Source organism: Monopterus albus, unplaced genomic scaffold (genome assembly GCF_001952655.1).
Source record: "Monopterus albus unplaced genomic scaffold, M_albus_1.0 scaffold510.1, whole genome shotgun sequence".
NCBI classification, from domain to species: domain Eukaryota; kingdom Metazoa; phylum Chordata; class Actinopteri; order Synbranchiformes; family Synbranchidae; genus Monopterus; species Monopterus albus.
In genome coordinates, this window is record NW_018128390.1 from 82,692 (window position 1) to 92,977 (window position 10,286).

Genomic DNA, 10,286 nt, shown 5'->3' on the forward strand with positions numbered 1-10,286 from the left:
GTGCTGTTGCATCAGCACCTATAGACGCTGCACCTCTGAAAGTATAAAAAAAAACCAACATCGAGTGCTTTATTTTGTTGTCGAGATGTCACAAGCCTCCAGAACAGCTTTGTTCCTAGGTATACACTAACCGGCCACTTTAATAGGTACACCTGTACAATTGTATGCAATTCAGTGCAACACTTCCACTTTAACTTCTGTGTTTATGAAACTCTACATGTTTCAGCTTTTGGTGAAATTATCATAAATATATAAATTCAATTATATGTTTATTATTGAGGCCATAGTTAAAGGTGGTGTTGTACTGGACGACATTATACCCAGAGTTGTCCCTGTATTTTTGTTCTCCCCTGCTACAGTGTATACATGAGAGGGTCAGAATATTAGGAACCCCTATGCCTATGAAAGTGGCCGATCAGTGTATATTCAAGTTTCTGGATGTTTGCTAAAAGCATGAACTCTGTTCTTCCAAACCTCCCTCATTTGGTGTTTTGATGATGGAGGTGAGGAACTCAAACCATTTAATCTCCTGTAAATGTTTAATTTGATGACAATCTGGTGACTGTGAAGATCTTAATATATGATCAATGAGTTGTATTATTGTATTATTTAATACACCATTATGGAAGTATCAGTATTCGTTAAACTTGTTTGTTCATCTCTTCAGGTTTGGACATTAATGAGTCACCCATCTATGTATGCACATACACCCACAAAAACATACTTCTGTCTTTGTGAGGACACTCATTGACACTCTAACCTGGATCCTAAAACCAAGTCTTAACTTCCAAAAAGGTGTTTCAGAAAGTGAGGACTGGCCATAATATTCTCACTTTCCAAAAATGTCCTCACTCAGTAGGAAAAAAAAAATTTGTTTTGGTCCTCACTATGTAGCAAGTACAAGAACACACACATACACACTATACATTATGTATAGTATGTATATATTATTGTGTATAACTAAAGACAGGAAATGAAGGTTTAATAAAGTAAAATGAATAACCCAAAATTAATGAAAAGAAGATTAGGAATATGGAAAGAACAGACACAAGGGCTGCATGCAGAATATTCCATATTTACATTATTGTTTATATTTGTACTATTTCACCAGAAAAGCTATTCTTGTTAGGACTAGATGAACAGTCCATAAAATGGTTCTATGACTATCTCGCTGGTAGGGCTCGGGCTGTGGTTTTCCAGCGGCTTAAGAACACACTGTATGATTCGGAGCTGCTGGACAACCACAATTTACTTTCAGTTTACTGGTCACTGTGAAGCAAAAGGGTGATTCTTTAAAGGAGTGTCGAGTGAGTGATTTAGGGCACAGAGATAGATTGTTTATTCAAAATATTCTGTTTTATTAAGTATTCTCTTTATATAGTCAGTTTTTATTCAGTATTAAGTAGAATTTTTTGAGTTTCTTGAATGCAGATGTGATAATATTGAATGAAAATGGTGAATATGGATAAAAAGTCTGAGAACAGTTCATCACAATCTGAGATGAAGAGAAAAATATTCACTTTCCTATTCAAGGCTACATGACCTGTGTGGTATAGTTCATTCAATTTTTGCAAGACTGGTTACATATTTGGAAATGTACTGTATGTACAGCATTTATTACAAAATACCTGAGAGAATTATAATATATACTTAAGCAAAGTAGTTACTGAGCCATTTTTACATTTGATATTACAGTTTTTTGGGTTTTTTTTGTTGTTTTTTTGTTGGTACTGTACCAGAGCATACATTATTTGCCTGAGTACCTTTGACCTGGAGGAAATAATAATTGTGCGTTCTCAGGGTGGTCTCAGATACTACCAATGCCACAAAACGAAAAGGTTCACCATCTGTTTTATATGTAAAACCCTAATCTGTGAAGTAACCTCAGCTAAGCAGAAATATCATACATTTATACTTACGTACTGTGTATCTGAGTAAATGCACTTGGTTACATTTTACCACTGGTGGATACCAAGATGTTCCAGGAAACTTTCACATTGTTCAATTACTGTAAACTGCCATAAAACTATTGACTCATTTGTGGCTTTTAAATAATTATGGGTCAAATTAAGTGTATCTGATACACTTAAAGTGTATCTAATGTTTTATTTCATGGTAAAGGTTATGTGATTGATCACATGGCTGGTAGTTAGTTTTTTATTCCTGGTGGCCATAAGATTTCTTAGCTATATCTGAAAATTGAATTAAAGTAAGGTGAAACCAAATAAATGATTATAGATATGCTACAAAAAAAGAAAGCTGGTTTGATATCAATCCTAATCCACTTGGTAATGTTCTTAAAGTTTTGAACTACTGTAACTGCAACACGCCTGAAGCACAGTTAGTTATTTCTGTCAACAGTGGTGGTGATAAAAATCAGAGGCCTCAGTATTTTAATATTCAAATGCTGATATTAATGTGGCAACCAGTGTATATGTACAGATCATTAATATACTACTGTGATCAGTCTCCATCAGCGCAGACGAGGCCGATGTTAGAGCAGACTGAAGCTGAAGAGAGCAGGAAACAACATGTAAGGTATCTCTGCTGTATTACTTACTGTGAACTTTAGCATATGTAAAATGGAATTTATATAATAATTTCTCACCTTATTCAGCAAACTAAACTGAGGATGAAGCCTTAAAGCTTTACGTGGTCAATGTGCAGGTGGAAAACCTACAGTAAATGTGCAAGATAGACATGAAAACAAACATCTGTCGCATCTGGTTGGACTATGGTTTGCATCCTACCCACTAATGTAAAGTATTTTTTCTTCCACATTAAATGTATGCCCAAACTTTAAGTCCTGTTCAAGTGGAACATTTTCTGTCTCTAATTACATGGACTTGACATGTTTTACTATATTTCTCTAAACCTACAGGGAATACAAGATGTTAACCCCCCCCCCCCCCTCTTTTTTTTCTTTTTACTCACTTTATTTTTTATGGTGGAATATTGTTGAAGTCTCTGTGTTCTCTGGGTTTACTGAATGGCGTTCTGTGCCTGTATGTGTCACAGTTGCGAAACTATGATTTGACAATCACTGAAAAAGTTGCAATAAATCTAACATGTTATGTTGGTCTTTACTGCTATTACTACTCTTAATAATAATGTACTTTGTGGTACTTTGTAAGGAATTTATAGTAACCAGTAGCAATCTTTTAAAAGTTGATGAGATACTATTGTTAGAAGCAATAAAATGGGCCTCTTGCGGTACCCAGCACATATTTTGGCTTGTCATAATATAACCCTGAAATTGAAGCATATTCAGCCAACATTGACATTATTATTTACACCTGTGCTATTCCTACAAATAGTCCTATACATTATATTCCTTAAAATGCCCTCTGTGTCCCATGTAAACATAATAAAGATAGGTTTTATGTGCGCACCTCCGATCTGTATCAGAAGATAAAAATAATATGCTTGACTTCCACAGAAATGCAAATTGTACACAGACATGGAGACACAAGATGGCTGTTTCAGTATCAGTGTGATTTAGAAGAAACGAAGGTTGTCAGAGCGAACAGGTCTCTTTGTTCGTAGTGACATCAGTGTGAATGTTTACAAGCCATTAGGTACAGTAATTTGACTTTTTATAATACTTCATTTCCATCCTGGTGATTACTAAAGATGAGTTATGGAAATAAAAATGGTGGATAGTGCTGTTGCCTCACAGCAAGGAGGTTCCGAGTTTGGGCCCTGGCTGACTCCGGGGCCTTTCTGTATGGAGCTTACATCTTCTCCCTGTGCTTGTGTGGGTTCTCTCCGGTAATCTGGCTTCTTAGGTTGATTGGTTGATTACTCTAAATTGTCCGTAGGACTGTAGGAGTGAGTGTGAGTGTGTGTGGTTGTTGAGCCTTGTGACAGACTGGAGACCTGTCCAGGGTGAACCCTGCCTCTCGCCCAGTGTCAGCTGGGATTGGCAAAATCATTGCTGGCATAACAGCGATCCTAACTCAGTTGGTAAAAGGTATTTTACAATAAATTTTACAAATTTGATTTTGGACTAGTGGACACGAGTTCAGCTCATTCCCATTGTGGATGGATACAGCCTTTTAGAGTGACACATCTCCTGATCTCCTGCCTTGTTGGGCAGGCCTGTTAAAAATAAACTCTGCATGTCAATATTCAAATCCCAATTTTATATGGCTTTTAGTAGAGCAGTCAGGATCTACACAACAAGGAGGGACATCAGAGTGAAGCAAGGAGAGAAGAAACCACCAGATGTAAGTTCCATCATTCATACAGCTAATGTACGTATAATTAAAATTTAGACTGGCTGCTAGACATATCTAAACTAATTGTGCAATTTCAAATAGTTGCAACTACAATTTTGTATTATCACATTTTCCATGTTTTTTAACCTTTGTGAAAACATTTCAGATTGTTAACACTGTTCTATTATTACTACGTGTATCATCATCATCATCATCATCTGACTTGTCTATGATTTTTGTATTCACTACTACCTAAACTTCGAGTTTGTTTTAACTGGACATACAAAAAATGTTTATATATTTGAACTGAAGAAGGCTGTTTAAACTGTTCCATTTGTTTCACTGCATATTACTAACATATCAGTTTTATTTAACAGAGAAAAGATGCAGTTGAGTCTGTTTCTGTTTATCCTGGTGGGTAAGTGGATCATCTTACTGTACCTGTTTTATGGCAGTACAGCTGTCTCTTTTTTTTTACTGAACATTTTTGGTCTCATTGGATTAAAATAATGGGCTCACACTTATAACTATATTGAGTAAAGAAATGAAATATCCGGTGTATGTCGGACTGTTCAGAGACAGCTGGGGGTGGTCAGATGGGAGTGGTTTCTCTTTCAGACACTGGGAGGCGGTGCCTAACAATCAGCAAGGCAACAACACATGTGCAGCAACCATGTTGAAAAACACAGGCAGGTGGAAAGATTGTGACTGTGGTGAAAGAAAACCCTTCATCTGCTATGATGGTGAGTGTCTTTTAAACATCTGTGAAGATAACATAACATCTCCATATCTTGCTCCATCACTGAAGATCCACCTGAACACAGAACCTGACTGGTATTGTCTCCAGACTCTGTAGTGCTACACCCACTCTGCTGCTCTGGTCATCTGCACTTGTGATTTTGACACATTTGGATGCTTCTGTTTTTCATGATTGTCACAGCTTTTCTCTCAATGTCTGTCTCACTTTTACAAGGCCAAACATCAACAGTCAACTGCTAGCAGCATTGGTGTCAAATTCTTGGAGCCTGTTGTTCTCAAAATTTAACTGAACCTCCTGTGTTTGTTCATGACAGATAAAGTGATCCTGATCAATGAAAACAAGACCTGGGTGGAGGCCTTATATTACTGCAGAGAGCACCACCATGACCTGGTCTACATCTCTAACCTTGATGAGCAGAGATGGGTCCAAGACAGAGCCAAGAAGGCCAACAGTCCCTACGTCTGGCTGGGACTGCGCTACACCTGCACTCTGGGTTTCTGGTTTTGGGTCAGCGACAACGTAGTCAGCTATGAGAACTGGGCCCCGAATGGAAAGCTTGATGAGTGTGACATGTCTGGAGCCATGGACAGTGGGGGACAGCATGACTGGACCAGTAAGCAGGAAAATATGAGGTTTAATTTTATCTGTTCTAAGGGTTAAAACCCATTCTGCTCTCTGGTTAACATACTCTGTATTCATCTATGCACTTGAATTTTTGGGTTTACTGAATGGTATTGTGGGAAATTTAGATATTACTTCCTGAGGAGGAGAAAAATAAAACTACAAACCGATGTAATAGCAGCAGGTTACAAAGAAAAATGGCCACAGTTACAGTAAGTCAAACACAAAGTACTGAGTACATTTACAGCTGTATCACTGAATAATTCAATCTGAAGTAACCATGTAAACATATTTTCAATCTCCTTGTCATATGTTATCAACTCCTCACCATCTGTAGATGCTAACATGCAGTGATCATTAGTTCATTTTATATATTTTTAAGGGTAGATTTTCTTTCTTTTTGGAATTTGTATCCTGTGTAATATAATATTATTCACATCACTGACTTTGCCTATCTCTACTAGTGTTATAGTGTTAAATTCTGGTTATATTATATTAGAATATGTTTATGATGTAATCACAGTTTTTGGAGGTTGAGGGGGTAATTTAATTCTTCTGCAAGATGAATAAACTTTTAAACAATTGAATGGTTATGTGTTGTTTCACAAGCCCGGGTGAAAATGCTTATTTTAGATTTAAAAATGTACAGTTTAAGGCCATAACATAATTTCCATTTCAGTCGTTGATCCAGATAAAATAAAATGGTGTTTAATTTAATCAGATTTAGATTTAATTTAATTTTTATTTAGTTCTATAATCAGCCATATAAAGGGGAATAAAACACTGCTGGAATAATAGTAATCCTAATTTAGGGAGCAAAAATAAGTCAAACAACATAAATAGAAATTTTCTTTTTGTGGTGAAAGGTTTTTGATTTGGGACTTTTTGTTGATTTTCTTGGGTCTGTGAACTTAGTTAAGAGTTCACAGTTGTGAGTGTGAGTCAGTTCATTTTAATGTGTGTGAACTGAACTTTGACCTGGCTCCTGTGTGCCATCCCTGGCCACCCCCTTGGTTCGGCCCATGTATACGGTATCCTACTGCATTAATGCTCTTGTGATGAGTCTCTGTCGGCACAGTGAGGAGAGACATCAGTGGAGTGAAGCTGAGGAGACCAGGAACATGTAAGTTAACACTATCATGTAACAGCAGTGAACTGTTATTCTGGATTCAGTGTATGTGTTTTGGGGCAAAAATGCCAATTTCAAGTACAATACTCTTTCAGGAAATGGGTAGGGTAGAACTTTATTGATCCCACAGTGGGGAAATACTAACTTTGTGAAGGTTTCTGTGTTTTGTTTTGTTAGGTTTTTGGTAATGTTGACTCAGAGTGATGTTTTGAATTAACACTAACAGAAAATAGCCTGGTTTCAAAAATTAAAGAAATTTACAGTGATGAATGTTCACCAGTCAACCTATGCTGCATGTCTTTGGACTGTGGGAGGAAACCGGAATACCTAGAGAGAACACACGCAGGCACAGGGAGAACATGTAAACTCCACAAAGAAAGGCAACGGATCAGCCAGAGCTCAAAACTGGAACCTTGTTGCTGTGAGGTGACAGCGCTATTTAATAATTATATTTTTATCTTTAATTATCAAATTATACTTACAATTTAATATGGAATTTCAAAATATACTGTATATTTCTCATGCTTTAAAATAGAACTTGATGTTATTCCTTTATCAACCTCCACCCTTGTATCGTTTTCCACCCTACAAGCCATTTGTCTCCTGCACTGACATTTACTGTACTATACAGGTGTTCCTGTTATTCTGTCCAAGCCAGACCACTGTGCAATGGGATTTATGAATGTGAACATCTGTTGTATCTGGTCTGATTATAATTTGCATACAATTTCCTATGTTCCTTTCCTTGCACAGTATTTCCTTATTACACAAACTCCCAAATGTGCAGCACAACAGTTTATTTAGCTTCTGCAGAAAATAAGTCTATATTTACTCAAATGTACAAAAGCAGTAAAAATGGCCCATGTCTCATTTCTTTCTTTTTCTTTTTTTTATTCCAACATAAAATAAGTCAAGTGTTCATCCATCCATCCATCAAGAGTCAAGTATCTTTATTGTCATTATGCACAGCACAACAAATTTTTTTCCAGCAGCTCTCAGCTTAAAAGACAGACACATTATTTACATAACACACAATTGTATAAGTCAATATAAAACAATGAACAAATAAAAAGGAATGTATGGGACCTAATCAGGTCAGCAGCATGTTAGGAGCAAAAGAGTGTAGTAACATTATAAAGTGCAGCTCAGTGCAAATCTCAGTCTTTAGGAGGAGGTGTGAGCATGGGTGTGTGTCTGCAGAGGTCCAGTGTTCTGTCTGTGTCTGTCCATAGGGGGGAGGTTGTGTGTGTAAACTGGGGGTTAGGGGGGTGATTGATTTCACAGCTCTGGGGAAGCAGTTCCCGTACCACACTGTCACACTAAGACAGAGGATGCTCTCTACTGTCGCTCTGTAGAAGTTTACGAGCAGCTGAGAGGAGAGACCAGACGTTTCAGCTTCCTGAGGAAGAAAAGCCTTTACTGGGCTTTCTTCACCAGGTAGGATGAGTTCAGAGACCAGGTCAGGTCAGATGTGATGTGGATGCCCAGGAACTTGATGTTATCCACTTGCTCCACCACCTCCCCGTGTATGAGAAGAGGAGCATATTTTGTCTTCCTGTACCTCCTATAATCCAGAATGACTTCCTTAGTCTTGTTGGTGTTCAGGACAAGATTGTTATCTGAACACCACCTTGTCAGGTGCTGGATCTCCTCTTTGTAGTGAGTAAATAAAACATTTACAGGACAGACCTACCAATTAAATTCAAAAACCCACTTCTTATCTTTTTAACTATCATCAAGAAAACAGTCTTTCTAAACTGGAAATCTAATAATTCATTACACATCAACCACTGGACCAACTTTCTCAGAATATATCACACTAGAGAAAATATCCACCCATAAGAATAATATGCCAACCTTTACTGACACTTGGAATCCATTTCTAACCTCTTTTAACTTAAACCAGATACCAGGTGCCAAGGCTACGCCCATTCCCACAAACTCCTAGAAATATAACAAGTTGCTTTTATTTCATTATTGTTACAGTTATTAGTCCTCATTGTCCATGCTTCTATGTCACTCTGTAGAAGTTTACGAGCAGCTGAGAGGACCTATCAATCAAACCAAATTTACTGAGAATATAACCTACCTCATTTTTTCTTTTCCACCTTTCCTCTCTTTCTAATCATTTATGATCTGTTCATTTCATTTATTTTTGTATTATGAATATGTGTATATCTGGGTATATATAAGTATGTGAATGCAAAATTATATAGTGTATGTATATGATCATCCCCCTCATTTTTTTAATTTATTTGGTTTAATTCTATTTTCCTTAAGTTATGAATATCAGTCTGCACAGAGTTGGATACACACACACAACTCAATACTTTAAATCAATAATCCCTTTGCTCCTTTTGTTAATGGCTGTTTGTTTGTTTCTGCTCATTCTGATGGGTAAGTGGATGAGTGTACTGCTTCTACAGCAGCACTACTGAAATCACACAACTGCCTGTATAAGTGGAGGTGTTGTGTTGCTTCATTTTTTATTGTGCTCCTCTTTCAGTAAAAAAAACAAACAAATGCTATTTCAAGCTCTTGAACCCTTTTTGCAAATACTTTCTCTCGTTGTTTCTATCGTCTATATAGTTTAATTTTATCATTTCAAATTTTAACACAAAAAATCAGTTGCAGCTTCATCTGGATTGAAACAGATGCTATTTACTCTATAAACTGTTTATTGAATTGTGCTATGACCATGTTGGATGAAACGGGCAGATGGAAGTACGACGGACTGTGATGACCAAAATCCCCTCTTATGCTCTGATGGTAAGTTTTCTCTATATTGCACCATAAGAATATTATTAGCAACAGTCTGAAAATCCACCAAATTTATTTATGCACACAGCCTACTGTATGCATGTTACATTATATTACTTTCAGTGGTGAGTATATGTATTCAGAAACACTGAGTTTTATATCTACTTGCTGTCAGTGTCCTTACCAGTGCGGTTTTGTCTTTGCAACATTAAAGCTGTGTTCACATTTTATTATTGTTGTTTGCTAAAGTTGTAATTTTTCCAGATGAAAATTGTCAACTTTAAAAATCAATTTCAACATGCAAATAGTGATTTTAACCTTTATTTCTGGTATATCAGTATTTGCCTTTGAAAATCCTTATTAAAGCCCAGAGTTCACAACATTTACTGTAACTAAACAAAGCAGCCTGTGTGATTGTGTGTTCGTCATTCCTTCTGTGGTAGATAAAGTGATCTTGATCAATGAAAGCAAGATCTGGGAGCAGGCCTTGAATTACTGCAGAGAGCACCACCATGACCTGCGGTCTACATTTCTAACCCTGATGAGCAGATATGTGTCCAAGACAGAGCCAAGAAGGCCAACAGTAACTACGTCTGGATGGGACTGCGCTACACCTGCGCTCTGGAAATGTGGTTCTGGGTCAATGACGCCCACTTTGCTATGACAACTGGACCTCAAAAGGAAAGACTGAGAACTGTGACATGTCCGTAGCCGTGGACAGAGGATGGTACAAGTGGTTCAGTAGGCCTGAAAATGAGAGGTTTAATTTTATCAGTGCTATATAGTAAGTAAAAAA

The 10,286-nt window shown here is 37.1% G+C and overlaps 1 protein-coding gene and 1 long non-coding RNA gene across 2 annotated transcripts; both read left to right on the top strand.

The window, feature by feature from the left end:
- The first annotated feature begins 4,764 nt into the window (after positions 1-4,764).
- On the top strand, positions 4,765-6,112 carry LOC109952880 (C-type mannose receptor 2-like). Its single transcript, XM_020588189.1, has 2 exons — positions 4,765-4,963; positions 5,294-6,112. The coding sequence occupies exons 1-2, from the start codon at positions 4,765-4,767 to the stop codon at positions 5,638-5,640; spliced, it is 546 nt and encodes a 181-aa protein (XP_020443845.1). The 3' UTR covers positions 5,641-6,112.
- Positions 6,113-6,595: 483 nt separating this feature from the next.
- Positions 6,596-10,286, top strand: LOC109952884 (uncharacterized). The gene is made up of 2 exons (XR_002273825.1): positions 6,596-6,724; positions 9,934-10,286. It is a non-coding gene; the product is annotated as an uncharacterized LOC109952884 (long non-coding RNA).

Excerpts from the sequence above, each read along its gene's own strand:
- LOC109952880 (XM_020588189.1), top strand. The coding sequence starts at position 4,765 with ATGAAATATCCGGTGTATGTCGGACTGTTCAGAGACAGCTGGGGGTGG. Across the intron at positions 4,964-5,293 it reads ACCCTTCATCTGCTATGATG|ATAAAGTGATCCTGATCAAT; the intron begins GTGAGTGTCTTT and ends TGTTCATGACAG.